General features: G+C 57.8%; 1 protein-coding gene across 1 annotated transcript in view; it reads left to right on the forward strand.

The window, feature by feature from the left end:
- ITPR1 (inositol 1,4,5-trisphosphate receptor type 1) overlaps positions 1 to 18,282 on the forward strand; it is a 307,579-nt gene that overhangs the window by 98,055 nt on the left and 191,242 nt on the right. The window contains exon 5 of the mRNA XM_066351689.1: positions 13,134 to 13,249. Coding sequence (XP_066207786.1) covers positions 13,134 to 13,249 — 116 coding nt within the window. The remainder of the gene's footprint in view (positions 1 to 13,133; positions 13,250 to 18,282) is intronic.

Below are 18,282 nucleotides of genomic sequence, written 5' to 3' on the forward strand. Positions count from 1 at the left end.
GTCCATCTGACAAAGGGGGTGGACGTTACCGTGCTGGCCAGGCCCTTGGGAACTCCGTGACGAATGCGCCCCAGGACCTGTGTTTGCGGGGCGTTGGGTCACCAGGACACACAGGGCGGCCGGAGGGTGAATGTGCCGTCTCTCCGGGGTGGTGCTCTGGGGGAGAGAACGGCGTGGCCATCACCGTGCTCGACGGGCCTGACTTACACGTCCAGGGGACGGTGGCTGTTCGCTGGGATAAAATTGCGAGGCCTGAGCACAGGAAGCCCAGGTCAGGACATAAATCAAGAAAACAGCTTTCTCTTGATTGAGGGTCAGCAGACTGCCGTGTTTGAGAGACTCCTGGTGTGTGTTTTTCATCAGTTCCGTTCTCATGGTTTGGGGTCGGTGGCAGAGTCTCTTGGGAAGGAAGCTGTTCGTTGAGGGTTGATTTCCTGTGAGAAAGGTTAAAACTGTGTGGCAGGAAAGGCCCAGCTCGTGGGGGGGGGGGGTCTGGTAAGTAGGGGGGCGGCACAGAGGGGCTCCCTGGGGTGTCAGAGACCTTAGCTCCTAACACCCTGGAGGAACCCATTGCCCTCTGACTCCCTCTCTCTCCTCTGAGGACACTCAGGGACCAGGTTCTGCTGAGAACCTGCTTTTTTCCATGTAGGACACAAATGCTTAATAAACCGTTCGTTGAATGAAGGAGAAGTGAAATTCCTTCCAGAGACAGGGCCTGCGCGTCCTTCGTGGAATGGTGTTTCCTGCGGGAGAGTGTTTTTCCAGGGGGACCCGGGGGCAACCAGCTCACGTAACTCCTTTCAGACCAGACCCTCCCCGCCCTGCTGCGTGTCCTTCTGCAGAAGATGTGACAGAAGTTCCAGGTGTGGGAGCGTTTGAAATAGCAGGGGCTGGGCACAGAGACGGCCGGTGTTGCTGGGCAGGCACAGATCTGACGAGAGCTGGGGATCTTCTCTCATTTTTGGTGCACGTCTGTCCGTTGTGTTTTTTTTTCTTCTTTTTGACAAGTTCATCCTACTGTTCGCCCTTTCCAGGGTTTTTAGGTAGATTGGCAAATTAGACCAGGTATAGCAGGCCTTCCCCCCCCCCCCCTTTTCTTTCTTTCTTTCTCTTTTTATTTTTGTTGTCTGTCTTTCTAATTGGGACTTAAAGAAAAATAACCTAGTTTTGACCTTGATGAGTATTTGTTTGGTTTTTCTAAAAATTTATACTTGAAAATAAATATCAAAGACTTTTTCATGTGTAAGAATGAAAGCTTATATACATGTCAAGAGCATAATAGTATCAAGGACCTCTGAGTACCCGACATGCACCTTCAGCAGTTAGCAACTCAAGACCATCCCATTTCCCCTGTAATCCACCCCCTCTCCCTCCTCCCCCATTATTTTGTAGCAAATACCAGACAGCACAGCCGTTTGTTACAGATTAGATTTTTTTTTAACTGCGGCCTATTAATGATGTAAAGCTGTTTGGATAGAACAGGGACTCAGCAGGGATGGTGGGACAGAGGTCACAGTGCCCGAGGGCACTAGGCCTTAGGCCAGGGAGTGCGCACTGCCCAGGGTGTCCAGAGCGCACACAGGCACACAGCCCGGGCCACTGTGGGGAGTCTGTGATGTCATCTCTGCCCCGCCCTTCCTCCTCCCCCTGACAAACCCGCAGACGCCCAGCCCAGCGGACAGAACGAAGCCTGTCTCCCCCAGCGATGGAGCCAGACATTGCTGTTCACCTTTCCCGGGAAGGGAGTGTTTGCTTCATCCTCCTTTATGTGAGAAAGGTGCTGCCTACCTCGTGTCCGTCTTTAATGCTGTCATCTCTCTCTCTCTCTCTCTCTCTCTCTCTCTCTCTCTCTCACACACACACACACACACACACACACACACACACACACGGAGGCGCTCGCACCTTAACTGCCCAGCTCAGGGACGTCTCACACGCCTGTGCCTGCATGCCCCCACCCAGACTTGAGACCGTCTCCAGCACCCCAGAAAGTGCCTCTTCCTGAGGAACTCACCCCCCGCGAAGGTGACCGACCCCACTCTTCTGCCTCTCTCTGTCGGTTCGCTGTGCCCGTTCTTGACTGTGGCCCGTTCAGAATGTGGCCCGTTCAGTATCCGTGGGCCCCCTCTTGCCGTGGCTTCTGCCCTCACAGTAACGTCTGTGAAGTCCATCAGAGGTCCAACTACTTCTGCGGTCGAAGTAGTTCGTGTCCGACTGCAGCCGGGCCGCCTGGCGCAAACACGTGGTTGGTTTGTCCGCTCGGTCACAGGGGCCGTGTTGACCGAGTGTTGACTCTGTGTGGGGATGTGTACTGAGTGCTTTGAGTCGAGTAGTCAGTTAACCTTTTATATTAGTGAGTTAGCCACTGTAAAGCCAGTAGTCGCAGCCACCATCACAGCTGCCTGGCCCATGCAGGTTCAGGTTTGATTCAGACAGACGGTAACGAAACAACGGAGCCAAGAACTAGTGGGCCATTACCTTTAATCCTAGCTTACACCCAGCGGGCGAGAAATACACACAGTGGGAAAACACTTCCCTTTCCATTCAGGGCTCCCAAAGTTACTGACTCATCCGAGTTTCCTAGAATAAAAGGTTCTACCTCACCAGTCTTATTCACCTCTGTTCCCCATCTCCTTTTCTCTGCACAAACTCTGCACAAACTGGCTTCTCCTTCAGCACTCCGCCATCTTGGCTGCCTCTCCTCTGCAATGCTAATTTCAGGAACCGAGAGAGCAAGCTCCTGGTTTCCCTTATTTTATAGTGTAGAAATTAAAGCCTTTAAGCCAGTATACAAACAAGGAGGTCTCTGATACAAAGCCACTTATCTGAGGCATAAATGGGATTCCTCAGAAGAGTGCACCACCCCTCATCATGCAACAGTCAAGGGTGTGGGGAAAAGCTTAGTGTTGAGAAGATTTTAGGATTAAAAGGGTGGGAAAGGCTTAGTCTTAAAACTAAACCTTAGGCTATAAAGACCCTGCCTGCTTCCAGCCTGTCTCTCACACCCAATGCAAACTATAAGCGAACAAACATATACATCATATTTGCAAACTTATTTGACCCACAGCCACGATGGCCAGTGCCCTTGTATAGGCAAGATATGAAAATGTCAGGAGAAGATTGTTTTCCCCACAATCAGAGAGCTGACATGGGCTGGAGCCGGCAGCCAGGTGGCAGACCAGCGTACCTGTCCGTGCCTGCGCACCTGGGTTTCCGGGGAGTCACCCGCCACCGTCACCTGGCCAGGTGGCTCAGCAAGTGGCAGAGCCAGGGCAGGGACCGCTTTGCCGACTGCCTTCTGCGTTTGGGGCACTGTCTCTGGTGATGACGAGAGCCTCCGTTTATTTCCGTGGCCTCCAGAGTGTACGATGCTGGCGACCCTCCATGTCCACTAGGACTCTGGGTGGCAGACAGCAGAAACTGACCACCCTGGGTGAAAGGGGTGACCGTGAGGGGAAGGTGGGATTGCTCACGGAATCGGCAAGGCAGCGGGGCAGCCAGATTGGGCGCTAAGGGAGGCGTGGGGACACTGCCAGGTTCTGGCTTGGAACCCTTTGGAACGGTGGCATCTGTGTCCCAGTGACCATTGCCCCTGGACATCCGGCTCTGCTGCCGCGAACAACCCTGAACTGGCACAGCCTGCCACTGTCCCCACTGTTCAAGCCACGGCAAGTGCCTGTGCTCGGAAGGAACTTCTGGCCCCATTTCTGGTCCACAACCGGAGCAGGCCTGGCCTTTCCAGCTGATCTTTTACTGTCTCTGGGGTGAAGTTCATCCGTATTCAGGAGTCCTTGCAAACAGGTCAAGGCACGTTTAATTGCCTGAGCTAAAGGAGATGGAAAAGGAAGTTTCTCCCTGCGACTTCCAGCTCTTCCCGTGGTTGGGAAAGATGGTCCCGTAGCCAGGAAAGGCAGAGCGGCAGGTGTCCTCAGCTCTATTTAAATAGAGCACTGTTTAAATTCAAGGAGTACAACGTCTTAACTTGATACATTTATACAGTATTGTAATATGATTGCCCCTGTAGATCATCGACACCTCCATCCCGTTAACATTGTATCCTTAGTTCAGGGGTTGGAATAATTGAGTTCTTGTCTCAGCAAGTCTAGTAGCAGTGCTGCCCCTATTCTCTGTACTGTGGGTCACATCTCTAGGGTTTATTTACTGCTGGTTGTCAGTACGTTCCCTTCAACAGCATCTGTCCTGAGTTTTCTACTCAGGAAGAGCATCTAGTCACCTAGTTGGGGGAATAATTAATTACCTCATCGTCCTTTGTTTCTTGGTAACAGTGTCTGTGTTTGTGCGCAGACAGGTCACAGAAGGCGTATTTGCTGTCCCAGTTGGAAAAGGTCACTTCCAAGGGCTCCTGTCGTGGCTTGGGAAATGTGATAACGTGCCAAGGACACGTGGAGTTCGTTGTTGTTCACGGAAGGCTTCTAGTGGCAATGAGCGAGTCTTCCTCCTGCAAGTGGCCCTCTCAGCGTCCTTCCAGCCCTGAGCCTCTGTCCACTGGTTCACTGGCCCGAGTTTGCTGAATGCCCTGGGGGCCGGAATGGTGAGGGAGGCAGAGAAGGCCCGCCCCTGGGAAACTTCAGTCTAGGAAGCCTGAGTTGGCAGAGACCTTAAAATAAGGATTGTTTTGCAGTCCTGTTTCATTACTTCTTTTAAATCTTCGCTCCCGTGGTGGGGAATTAATAGTCCCCCCCTTTCTCTTTGTTAATTATATTGTCTGTTCTTCTCTGTAAGTTTCATTCTGTTTCCTCTCCTCCTTTCCAAAAGAAGGCAAGACAGGAACAGTGCACACTTAAATTTTTCATAACCACAGCTCACGTAAATCTCCCCTGTATTTATTCCTGTATAAAGTTTCATTTCTGTAGACCGGTGAATGCAGATTTAAAAGAAAAAAAATGTGAGAGCCTGTGGATTGTCTTTTTGGTCACCGGGGTGGGTTTGAAGAGCTTACCCTCCGTGAGTGCGGGGACAGGGTTTGTGTCGCCAGCTGCTAGCGGCACCCACCAGTGGGCGGGGCGCGAGGCAGTGACGTGGGCGCGCGGGCCCTGAGTGCAGACTGCGGCCCAGCTTGGCCGGGTGCCCAGCAGAGACGTTTCTCTGGCCCGGGCCCGGGCGCTTGGCTCACAGCCTCTCTGAGCTTGATTGTCTTGTGATTGGCTGTCGCCGATGACCTGTGAGCTCTAGCTGTGGGTGGACAGCCAGGTGTGCCCTCTCACGCTCCCTTTCCTAGCGGTCCTGGCACCTGTGGAGGTGAGGCCCAGGCCCTGCCGGGGGTTGCTTAGCAACCTGTACCCGCTGGCAGAGTGGCTGGGTCAGAGGTCAGTGGTCGTTTGTGTTCACTTGACTGGACTCCTGCCGGGGTGTGTCCACAGTGGCCACGCTGGTTTGTGTGTTCTGCCGACCGCGCAGGAAGGTTTCCATGGCCCCGCTGATCCCAGACCTTGTCCGGCTGGTTGCCATGGTTACTCTGTGGCGGTAAAGGAGACAGCTCTGTAAAAACTGAACAGCAACCGAGGACCAAAAGGTCCTTTAAGAAAGTTAAGTATCTTCACGGATCTGTGCACTTCCTTTAAAAAGGTGAAGGGTTGGGGGTGGTGGGTGAAGTGCTTCCGGGGTACAGAGCTCCCTTTGGGGGTGGTGACAGTGGTTTGGAAACGCACGGCCCTGTGATTGGACCAAGTGCCACCCATGTCTTTGCTTCCCAATGGTTAATTTTTGAGTATGCAGATGTCACCTCAATGACAAAGGTCAAGTGTCGAGATGGATCAGAACAGAGAGAACAGCCCCCAGTCCGACACCTCACCTTCCCGCTTCCCAGCGGCAACAATTCAAGATGTGTTAACATTCTCGTCTGGTATTTTCCACGGCGTTTCCAGATGACGCGAGTCTCTTGATGTCTGTAGATTAATCTGTTTTAAATCTCACCCTGTGACTTCCTGTTACTGCAGAGGCGCTTGGCTTTCTGACACTTTCCTGTTTCTCCTCCGTCTTCCCATTAGAGTTACATCACCTTTTTTTTTTTTGTATTTTTCTGAAGCTGGAAACGGGGAGAGACAGTCAGACAGACTCCCGCATGCGCCCGACCAGGATCCACCCGGCACGCCCACCAGGGGCGACGCTCTGCCCACCAGGGGGCGATGCTCTGCCCCTCTGGGGCGTCGCTCTGCCGCAACCAGAGCCACTCTAGCGCCTGGGGCAGAGGCCAAGGAGCCATCCCCAGCGCCCGGGCCATCTTTGCTCCAATGGAGCCTCGGCTGCAGGAGGGGAAGAGAGACACAGAGAGGAAGGAGAGGGGGAGGGGTGGAGAAGCAGATGGGCGCTTCTCCTGTGTGCCCTGGCCGGGAATCGAACCCGGGACTCCTGCATGCCAGGCCGATGCTCTACCACTGAGCCAACCGGCCAGGGCCACCTTTTTTTTTTTGGCTGAAGTTATATTCAGCCTCAGATTCTTAGGACTGTGTGGATACTGTTCACTGCTGAGCTCAAGAAGACACACTAGATGTGAACGTGCCCGCACCTCTTCCCCTGGAGTTAGTACTATCTTATTTTTCTGTATGTGCTTAGCTCTTTTGTAGCATTTACCGAGTCGTCTTTCCCTCTGAAAAAACCTCAGGATGTTTCCGTGTGGGGGACGGCTGGGGCCATCTGTCACTCCTGGTCCTCACCACTGTCCTCAGCCCCTGGAGCCCTGTGGGTGAGCTGCCCTGCACAGTGTCATCGTGGGTCCCTGAGCCTTTCTGGGTTCTACAGGGCAAGTCAGCTTGCTCCCCCCCCACGCCCGTTTGCAGACACAGGGCGAGGTCCCCCATGGGCGAGGTCCCCCATGGATGAGGTCCCCCATGGACGAGGTCCCCCATGGATGAGGTCCCCCATCGGCGAGGGCCCCCATGGGCGAGGTCCCCCATGGTCGAGGTCCTCCATGGATGAGGTCCCCCATCAGCAAGGCCCCCATTTGGCGAGGGCCCCCATGGGCGAGATCCTCCATGGGTGAGGTCCCCCATCGGCGAGGGCCCCCATGGGCAAGGTCCCCCATGGATGAGGTCCCCCATGGACGAGGTCCCCCATGGATGAGGTCCCCCATGGACGAGGGCCCCCATGGGCGAGGTCCTCCATGGATGAGGTCCCCCATCGGCGAGGGCCCCCATGGGCGAGGTCCCCCATGGATGAGGTCCCCCATGGATGAGGTCCCCCATGGACGAGATCCTCCATGGGTGAGGTCCCCCATGGACGAGGTCCCCCATCGGCGAGGTCCCCCATCGGCGAGGGCCCCCATGGGCAAGGTCCCCCATGGATGAGGTCCCCATGGACGAGGTCCCCCATGGATGAGGTCCCCCATCGGCGAGGTCCTCCATGGATGAGGTCCCCCATGGGCGAGGTCCCCCATCGGCGAGGTCCTCCGTGGATGAGGTCCCCCATGGGCGAGGTCCTCCATGGATGAGGTCCCCCATGGATGAGGTCCCCCATGGACGAGGTCCCCCATGGGTGAGGTCCCCCATGGGCGAGGTCCTCCGTGGATGAGGTCCCCCATCAGTGAGGGCCCCCCCTCCAGTCTCTTCCCATTTTCATTTGTTGCAACTTGGGATGGTGGAGTTGAGTTTCATAGAAGGTGGAGCTGGGTTTTGGGGTTTTAATTTTCCTTGTGTTTTGTTTTATTTTTGGGCGGGGGGAAGGGTATAGGGGGGTGGGAAGGGGAAGAAAAGGCTCTTATTCTGCCCTGTGAAAACTCTGAATCAAGTTCCAGCTTCTCTCAGCCTTGACGAACATCTTCTCTAGATTTGGAAGGGTCTCCCTCGTGGCAGATGGGAGCCGCCTCGTGTTTGTAACACCGGCTTCCTCCACCCTCCTCTCCCACCCCCACCCCAGCACCCCATCCTTCCTCTCCTGTCTCCCCCTCACCTCCTGAAATAACCGGCTGCTTTGTGGTTTCAAACTGCTCGTCCACGGGCGGCTGACTCAGCGTTTCAGCTGGGGTGTCTCCTGGGCGTTGGGAACGAAGCGTCGTGGCGAGCGTGAAGTTCGTTTTCACTCCCCGCCCCCCACTGGCCCTCCCAGCCCTCCCTGCCTTCGCAGGCGCCATCACCAAGAGGAAGGCCCCCCCCCCGGGGACATGAGCCACAACAGGGTGTCCTCTGCTGACAGCCCTCGGCCGCTGCGCCCCGCTCACCGGCAAGTGGGCGGGCGAGGCCCCTCGGTCTCCTCGGGCCCCATGCCCTCCAGCCGGACTCCGTCTCCGGGCTCTGTACTGGGTGTCTGTCCAAGCTGGCTGCTGCTCCGCTTCCGTCCTGATGGCCACTGTGAGGGCCACTTCTCCTCACCAGCCGCCTGTCTCTGTGACCGACCCGGGTCCCTTCTTAATCACGCGGGTGATTAATTCAACTGCAGGGTAACCAGAGTGACAGAACAGAGAGAGTCTCCTCCCTTGGGGTCCTGCACTTTCCGGGGGTGTGGAGGGCTCTGAGGCCTCTCCACTGTTTCCTTCTGCAGCCTGCGTGTCCGCCGTGAGACCCTGCAGAGGGCTGGTCGCACACCTGCGGCCCCTCTCGCCCCCAGGTTCTCTCCCACACGGCACCACGCACACCTGCGGCCCCTCTCGCCCCCGGGTTCTCTCCCGCACGGCACCACGCACACCTGCGGCCCCTCTCGCCCGGGTTCTCTCTCCCCCACACGGCACCACGCACACCTGCGGCCCCTCTCGCCCGGGTTCTCTCTCCCCCACACGGCACCACGCACACCTGCGGCCCCTCTCGCCCGGGTTCTCTCTCCCGCACGGCACCACGCACACCTGCGGCCCCTCTCGCCCGGGTTCTCTCCCCCCCACGGCACCACGCACACCTGCGGCCCCTCTCGCCCCTGTGTTCTCTCCCCCACAGCACCACGCACACCTGCGGCCCCTCTTGCCCCCGGGTTCTCTCCCCCACGGCACCATGCACACCTGCGGCCCCTCTCGCCCCCGGGTTCTCTCCCCCAGGGCACCACGCACACCTGCGGCCCCTCTCGCCCCCGGGTTCTCTCTCCCCCATGGCACCACGCACACCTGCGGCCCCTGTCGCCCGGGTTCTCTCTGTCCCACACGGCACCACTCACACCTGCGGCCCCTCTCTCCCCTGGGTTCTCTCCCACACGGCACCACGCACACCTGCGGGCCCTCTCGCCCTGGGTTCTCTCCCACACGGCACCACGCACACCTGCGGCCCCTCTCTCCCCCGGGTTCTCTCTCCCGCACGGCACCACGCACACCTGCGGCCCCTCTCACCCCCGGGTTCTCTCTCCCGCACGGCACCACGCACACCTGCGGCCCCTCTCGCCCCTGGGTTCTCTCTCCCGCACGGCACCACGCACACCTGCGGCCCCTCTCACCCCCGGGTTCTCTCTCCCGCACAGCACCACGCACACCTGCGGCCCCTCTTGCCCCTGGGTTCTCTCCCACACGGCACCACGCACACCTGCGGCCCCTCTCTCCCCCGGGTTCTCTCTCCCGCACGGCACCACGCACACCTGCGGCCCCTCTCGCCCCTGGGTTCTCTCCCACACGGCACCACGCACACCTGCGGGCCCTCTCACCCCCGGGTTCTCTCTCCCCCACGGCACCACGCACACCTGCGGCCCCTCTCTCCCCCGGGTTCTCTCCCACACGGCACCACGCACACCTGCGGGCCCTGTCGCCCGGGTTCTCTCTCCCCCATGGCACCACGCACACCTGTGGCCCCTCTCGCCCCCAGGTTCTCTCTCCCGCACGGCACCACGCTCGTTTCGTAGTTAACGCGTCTGCTGCGCCGTTGGGCGCCCTCTCCACCCTGGTTCCACAACGCTGTTCACACCGTGGAGGGCCCCCCACCCGCAGCCCCCCAGCGATGAACTCCGAGCCTCTCCTGTAGCTTCTCCCTTGCGGGCTCATGTGGTGTCTCCTAAAGCTTAGGAATATTCCAAAGTCATTTTTTTTTTTTTGAAAGCCTCGTTTAGTCTATTCTTCTGAAGCCTAAAATAACACTTATCATAAGATAGTCTTCATGGCCCTTTTTCTTTTTCTTTTTTTTTTGGAGCGAGAGCCAGCCGCAGTGCGTGTGCGTCCACGCACATCCACAGGCACACACACGTGCCCCCTTCACCCCGGGTGGGTGGTACGTGGGCCTGGTCTTCCCCCGGACTTCCCGCGTTTGTGTATTTCCGTACTCGGCACACAGCGCGGGGACCCAGCAGAACTTCAGTGTCGCCCCACTGGGCCGTCTAAGGGGCAAAGGGCACCGGAGCCACCGCGTTGCAGAATTTCGGAAGGTGACATCACAGTCGAGCTGCTTCGTTTGATTTTCGCCTCGAGTCCATTGCTAAGCAACCGGGAAGTCAGGCCGTCATCAGCAGGCTCAGGCGGCTCTGGTTCGAGTGTGTCAGCATCTCTGCCTCCGTGGGCACAGACGGTGGGGTTGTGAGCGGGCCCGGTCCCGGGCCAGGCTGGGTGCCGCCCAGGGAGCGCCTCTGGCCCGGGAGTCGTAGCTGGGCTGCGGTGGGGCCGAGGGCGCTGAGATGCACGCTCTCCCCTCCCCTCGGGAGAAGTTCAGGTGATCTGAAGTGCAGAGCCGCGTCGGCCCCCTGGTCTGTTCAGGGGATGCTTGCCGCGGCTGTGTCAGGGCCACCACAGGACGGATGGTGTGTTCTGTGGCACGGGTGCCCCTCGGCTTGTACACCCAGCCCGGAGGCTCCCAGGATCGGCCTGCGTCCAGCTGGAGCTCCGAGGGGGCGCTCTTTGGCCGCATCGTAGGGAAGTGTATTGTGGGAGGAGAACAGACCGGGTCACTCTCCACGTCTTCCTGTGGGTCAGCCTCGAAAGTTACTCCACGCCGTCCACGGAGTTAAGTCCTGTGTCAGATACGGACACCGGCGACTTGCGTGCTTTGAATGCTTCTCTGAAGTCGTGTGATTATCGGGGGCATCTGCCCCTTGCCCAGCCCTGTGCCACCCTCTGCCCTGTGTCACAGATGGGACACTTGGCAGTGGCCAGTGGTCTCACGGTTGTGTGTGCTTGTTCACAGGGTGATGGAACGTTACACACACTTATATCAAACTGGTAGAAAAAAATATCGTGTCTCCCAACAGCTTCCGCAAGAGGAGAGCAGCCTTGTGTTTTCCTGGGTTTCCTGCTGTGTCCTCGGTTCTCCCAAGACCGAGGTCCTGTCTTCCGTGGTCACCCCTCACTCACTCCTGTCAGCTGGCGGGTTCCTGACAGAGGTGGACGCGAGCCGTCCCGTGACTGGGGAGAACTAGCTAGTGAAGAAGGAGGTGGCAGACAGGGGGAAGTACAGTTAGATGTACAGTTCAACAGTTGTTTTTCCCCTGAACAATGTCAAGTGTTTGGGCGGCGGCGTACTTGGTAAGAGCGTACTCCAACAGGAAGAAAGAGCGATCTGATTTAGAGGGACACCGTGTTCGTGTGTTTGACAGCAAATGAACTTTGAGACTGTTATGTGGCCACGATGAGAGTGGGTGTCTACCGGGTCAAGGTCCTTTCAGGGAATCTGTGTTAACGAACCGATGAGAGAGTAAGTGTCCAGTGGGTCGGAGATATATTTTTAATGCTTGTGCTGACCTCGTTTCAGGGGACAATTTCTTCAAATCTGGGTATTCCTTCCAAATTTATTCGATGTTACTCTACAACAATTTACCGTGTGAAAACCCAGTTTGTCCGATTGTAAACTTTCTAGGGACTGTCACTTTTAATACTAGTTTGTTTGTTTTTAGAGCAGTTACTTCTAAACTTCTTTGATGTCATCTCTGTATTTTAAAAATGGACGATACACCCCTGAATTTTGTGTACAGATATACCGCTCACAGATACCCCCTAACTTTTGTGAGCAAGTATATTTATAGAAAGAATATACAAGTTCCTAGATACGGTGTTGTTGTACTAATACCTGCGTTTTAAAAACAAGCCGGGAAACAAACATGGATGCAGAAGATTAAGACTGAACCACAGTGTCGCGTCCTGTTCGTCGTGATTGTCACGTTAGCATCAGTGCTGTAAGGTTCACAGGAGCTTCAGGGCACGGTGTATCATCAGAGATGGTATTTTAAGCAGTGCTGGCTATCGTTTTTATTTTTTTTATTATTATTTGTACTTTTCTGAAGTTGGAAACGGGGAGGCAGTCAGACAGACTCCCGCATGCGCCCGACCGGGATCCACCCGGCATGCCCACCAGGGGCGAGGCTCTGCCCACCAGGGGGCGTTGCTCTGTTGCATCCAGAGCCACTCTAGCGCCTGAGGCAGAGGCCACAGAGCCATCCTCAGTGCCCGGGCCAACTTTGCTCCAATGGAGCCTCGGCTGTGGGAGGGGAAGAGAGAGACAGAGAGGAAGGAGAGGGGGTGGGGTGGAGAAGCAGATGGGCGCCTCTCCTGTGACATGTGGGTGACATCAGAACCACTAGTCCACCTCGCTAGGGAAGCGTCTGTGCGGCACAGTGTGTAGAGCCACAGGCGCCCAGGCGCTCCTCACGGGAAGGATGTCACGAGCGCTGAGACCCGGAGACAGGGTCACAGCTGTCTCAGGTCAAGGGCAGATGTTGCCTTCCTCCCCCAGAGAGTCCACTTGCTCACAGCCCTGAAGAGACCGCCGCCCTGGCAGGTCCCTCCAGGATGTTTTTTCTTAAGTAGTTGGTTTGAAGCGTCGGTTCTGTGTGTGGAAATGCCGTGTGTGTTGTTGCACGGCGGGACGTCCTGGCCTGTGCCCGCTAGAGAGGAGAGCAGGTAGCAGCCGTGGTGCTGGCCTGTGCCCGCTAGAGAGGAGAGCAGGTAGCAGCCGTGGTGCTGGCCTGTGCCCGCTAGAGAGGAGAGCAGATAGCAGCCGTGTGCAAAGGGGGGAAGCCTGTCTCGGACTTCTGAGTCCAGCTCTGCCACTGACCGGCTAAGTGACCACCAGCTTAGTTTCTGAAAGCCTCCGTTTGTTCACCTGAGCTCATGTGGCAGTGCTGAGACTGAAAGGTCAAAGGGGAGGCTTGCCAAGGGCCTTGCTGTCACTTATACTCACATGCAGCCCATCATGCTGCCTGGAAATCCCGGGGGGAGGGGGCGAGTTCTTTCCTGGGTGGAAGGCGTGTCCTCCGGCGGTCACAAGGTCTGTCTGTTCTCTCCTTCCCAGATTGCCTCTTCAAACTATGTCCCATGAACCGCTACTCGGCCCAGAAGCAGTTCTGGAAAGCGGCCAAGCCGGGCGCCAACAGTACCACGGACGCCGTGCTGCTCAACAAACTGCACGTATGTACCGAGCGGGGCCGCCCCACGCGGCGGGCAGGGGGCCCGTCGTGCAGCCCTCAGGAGAGCGGGTTCTGGTCACCAGGGCCGTGTGCTCCGGGCGTGACGAAAAGGCCAGGTGGCCTCCCTCGGGGGGCGTACACAAGCAGTGCCCCCCATCGTCCCGACCCCACGCCTGCCGGGCCTGAATGCTCTCGGGGCCTCTGAACCGCCTGCCCGGCACGCAGGTCCTGCTGCGGGCTGTCTCAGTCCCCTCAGTGACGGCCTCGGCCCCGTCACTCTGTTCCGTATTGAACTTTCCTCTCCTGGCACTTCCTCGGCTGAGCCCATGGTCTCCCTGCTCGCTCACGCCAACCCTCCCCCCCACCCTGTCTAGGGATGTCCTGTGCGCCCCCTGCCATCATGACACCCTGCTACAGCTTTCTCCACACGGATCGTGGTGTGAGTTCCACTTAGTTGTCATCTGTCACTCGCGAGGATGACGGCCCCACGGGAGCAGCCGCAGTGTCTGTCTTGTTCACCACCGTTCACCCAGGGCCTGTAATAGTGTCTGGCACACAGGGTAGCTAATAAAGAACAAAGAGGAGGTGACAGACACGTGCAAGCTCCACTCCAGGGCAAACCACCAGGGCTGTGGGAGTACCTGTAAGGGGCACCCAGATCCATCCATGTGAATTAGGGTGGGTGACATGTAGTCAGGGAGGGCTTCCTGGAGGAAGAGGAAGGGACAAGCCTCAGTCTAAGGCATCTCTGGGAGTCCGAGGGTAAGAGAGGAAGAAACAATGGACACAGATGACTTTGAAGACATGAGGAATTGCACCATTACTTTAATGGTCTTGGGACAGGCATTCCCAACCTCAACAGACCTATTTTTCTAAACTTATACTAGCCAATGTGTGACTATCCGAATAGGAAATCAAATCCATGTCTGATATAACCTCAAGAGACCACATCTAAGAAAATGAATTATCGAAGAGGAGTAAAAACTAATACATTCTGTAACTGCGCACTCCAGTTAGGTACTGCTCGGGCTTGACCCCCATAGAGGACACAGGAAGTAAGTGCTCCTGACCACCCAGTCACTGCAGTGGTCGGAGTCCCCCTGACGTCGGTGCTGGGCGCATGGGAGCCCAGTGGAGCGGTGGGGACGGGTGGCTCAGGACGGCAGGTCTGCGGAGAGCTGTCATGTGGGGCGTGGCCTGTGGGTCACTTGTGGGGGGTGTTTCATTGGCCCTGCCTTGCCTTTTCTGGCGTGAAAACCATTCTGTCCAGAGCAACCTTATTCATCCGTGTCCAGCCAGCCCTTTCTCCCCCTGGGTTTGTTTTTTATTTGTAGCTGTGGGGGTTGTGAACTCGGATTCCTGCTGGCCAAGCCGGAAGGAATAAAGGGGACGTGGTGGGCCAGATGGCCCGCTGGAGGGTGCTGTGTGCGGGACTGCAGGGGACACCCCGCCGCCCGCTGGAGGGTGCTGTGTGCGGGACTGCAGGGGACACCCCACCGCCCGCTGGAGGGTGCTGTGTGCGGGACTGCCGGGGACACCCCACCGCCCGCTGGAGGGTGCTGTGTGCGGGACTGCCGGGGACACCCCACTGCCCGCTGGAGGGACACCCCACCGCCCGCTGGAGGGTGCTGTGTGCGGGACTGCAGGGGACACCCCACCGCCCGCTGGAGGGTGCTGTGTGCGGGACTGCCGGGGACACCCCACTGCCCGCTGGAGGGACACCCCACCGCCCGCTGGAGGGTGCTGTGTGCGGGACTGCCGGGGACACCCCACCGCCCGCTGGAGGGTGCTGTGTGCGGGACTGCAGGGGACACCCCACCGCCCGCTGGAGGGTGCTGTGTGCGGACTGCAGGGGACACCCCACTGCCCGCTGGAGGGTGCTGTGTGCGGACTGCAGGGGACACCCCACCGCCCGCTGGAGGGTGCTGTGTGCGGGACTGCAGGGGACACCCCACCGCCCGCTGGAGGGTGCTGTGTGTGGGACTGCAGGGGACACCCCACCGCCCGCTGGAGGGTGCTGTGTGCGGACTGCAGGGGACACCCCACTGCCCGCTGGAGGGTGCTGTGTGCGGACTGCAGGGGACACCCCACCGCCCGCTGGAGGGTGCTGTGTGCGGGACTGCAGGGGACACCCCACCGCCCGCTGGAGGGTGCTGTGTGCGGGACTGCCGGGGACACCCCACCGCCCTGCTGCTGCTGTGTAGGCGGGGGAGGGGGGCGAGAGCGGCTGCCCGGTCTTCTGCTCTCTCCAGAGCCACTCAACATCCATGCTGGGTCACATTTCACGTCTTAGAAAAGCATTGGCTACTAATTCAGCGGAAGTTTGAAATGAGCCCCCGACGTCCACACGGCAGCGGCTCTGGCCAGGGGCACCCAGCAGTCCCTGTGTGCCCCCCCCCAGGTATAGTGATTTCATCGGCCGACCCTCTCAGCGTGCCTTCCCGGGAGCCAGCCGTGAAGAGGAAACAGCACAGCTGGTCAGATGCAATCCCAGAAGTGGTCAAGAACTTTGAACTCCTTGTTGAGAAAGAGAGAGAGCGAGAGGGAGAGAGAGAGAGAGTGAGGGGGAGGGGGAGAGAGAGAGTGAGAGGGGGAGAGAGAGAGAGCAAGAAAGGAAGAAAGCTTATCTCTTCTTGCTGTCCGTGCTTTAAAAGAAAGTTAGAAGCAAACCAGTCCTGGTCTGGGGTTCCCGCTGGGACTCGCAGGTCCTGGGTGCCGACTCTGTGCCTCCTGCCCTCCTTCCTGTTTGGACCTCCCCCCCCCCTTCCACTGTTTGTTCAGTGCAGTCATTAAAACGTGGTATTGTAGGCACCTGCTTGCCTTGGGGGGGCTGCAGACAGCCCGTCTCCAGTGGGGTTTTCATTTTTATTTTTGTCAAACTACTGTGCAGGACCCCAATCAAAGGTCAGATTATTTTTAATGAATGCCATTTAAGGAATTCGAGGTCTAGACCACTTGACTTCCTCTCCACCGACCAGGATACGTAGGCACAAACGGCCGTCTGAGGCAGACCGCCACCTAGTGGCTGGGGACGGTGTGCGTCGGTCCCCTCTGCGGGGGTGACGCGTCTTGAACTGGTCTTCTGAAGCCTGGATCCCGCCCGTCTTGCTTGCTGACAGAGAGAGAGACCTTGGTTCGATACTGTGTTGACATAATTCAGAGCTCGCTGACTTGAATAAATAACCCTTCCCCGCTGTCCCAGGGACCTGTCTGTAGTCATTTAATAATGGTTTCTCTCTTTCTGAGATCAAGGAACAGGTGGCGGTGACGGAGGGTGGACCTTGACGTTGCTTAGGGAAGATGGTGACATCTGTGGGAATGAAGGGGGGGGGAGTTCACCGTGTGGAGTGCAGTCTCCTGAGAAATGCAGAAGCAGCTCTCAACCCGTGCGTAAAGAACAAGACAGCCTGCACGGGTGTGATTCTGATTATTAGCCAAGCCCTGTTGGGGAGCAGTACTCGGGAGCCTGACAGTTTTGGCTATTCTGGGGGTTGGGGGAGTTATTATGGCCCTTGGATCCCTGCCAGATGGTCTTCTTAGGAGGAACTCCTGAAAATGGAACGGCCAAGCTGAAGTGAGTCCCACGGAAAGCCCTTTCGATGGACGCGGCCAGATCCTCCTTCAGAAAGATGGTCGCAGGTGCTGGTCTTCCCGCGTGCGGCCCCTCCTGAGACCGGGCCTGTGGGACCGGATCCGCCAGGTCTGGTCCTTTTCAGGGTGGAAGCAGATCCGGGGGCTCAGGCGTCGTTCACGCCTCATTTCCTCTTTGCCTGCCTGCTGGCTCTCCCGCTGAACCGAAACCTCCTCCGGAATGGGTGTTCTTGTCTGAACGCCGGATTGGAGGGTGCTGCGTGTCAGTCACCCCTCGGAAAGCTGGGGGGAGGGGCCCGCATTCGGTTCTGTGGAGGGGGCTGTCTAAGGGTCCGTCGATGCGTGCACTCAGGTGAACACATTCGGTGATCTGTGTAAAAGGTCAGAGGAATGAGCACTCTCCCCTCAAACGGCGTATCGGGAGAAGCGAATTCTTGGCACGATCGATACGCGTCACGCACGGAAGGTTGACTCAGTCGTTACGTAGGGGCTTGGTCATCCTTCAGCCTCTCAGCTGGGTTTTCAGATGTGACATCTGATAGTTTAAGGGACGTTCCTAGATGTTTATCCTCCCAATGTGTTGCGTGTTTCTGTTCTAAGTTTATCTTCGGTGTGGTGCTTTTTTGGACGAGTGCCCTGAAACTCGGGAGCCGCTGTGTTCAATGAGTCTTGAATGTGGAGATTGTGCCTCTACTTTGGTGACCGGTGTGACGTTTCTTTGTAGAGAGGCCAGCGATGGTTGAGTCGACACCTTTATGCTCGGTCTGAACGCAGGCAGGAGCTTCGTATTAGAGATGAGTGTGTCTGACGCGGAGTCAGAGGCCCTTACCTCGTTTCAGTCTGAGAACCGGTACTTGATGGTTCTCCAGAGGGGGATTCCTTTCAGTGTGAGGTTTTGGAGCAGAGAAAAACATCAGCGAGATGATTGCTTTTTCCCCCCGGTGACACTTCCCCCTGGAAGGTCCAGTCGGCACTGGCCGAGAACTGCACGGCGGGAGAGCAGACGACCGTCCACAGCGTCCAAGCCCTCCGTCCGCCGGGCTCGGTCCGGTCCCGGCTGCTGTTTTGGAAGCTCCCTGCAGGGCCCGCTGAGACAAGACTGGAGAGAGGTCTCCGCAGGGGTGCAGCGTAGCAGAAAGGGGGACAGGGGGTAGGGGGACATGAAGGGAGGGTGTTCGTGGAGGGAGAGAGCTGAGCGTGGCTGTGCTGAGGGCGGAGCTCCAGGGGCTGCCCTGTCCGCCGGGTGTTACCCCCGGGTGAGTCGAACCCAGCGGCTCTTCCCCGTTTGTGATGAGAACGGAGGACTAGAAACTGATTCCACGAGGAGGGGAGGGGCGCCTCCAAGCAGACCGTGGAGGCCGACCCGCGAGGTAGTGGGGACCAACACCAGCCAGGCCGACCGGCGAGGGAGTGGGGACCGACACCAGCGGAGGTGACCCGGGA

Source organism: Saccopteryx leptura, chromosome 10 (assembly GCF_036850995.1).
Source record: "Saccopteryx leptura isolate mSacLep1 chromosome 10, mSacLep1_pri_phased_curated, whole genome shotgun sequence".
Taxonomy (NCBI): Eukaryota; Metazoa; Chordata; class Mammalia; order Chiroptera; family Emballonuridae; genus Saccopteryx; species Saccopteryx leptura.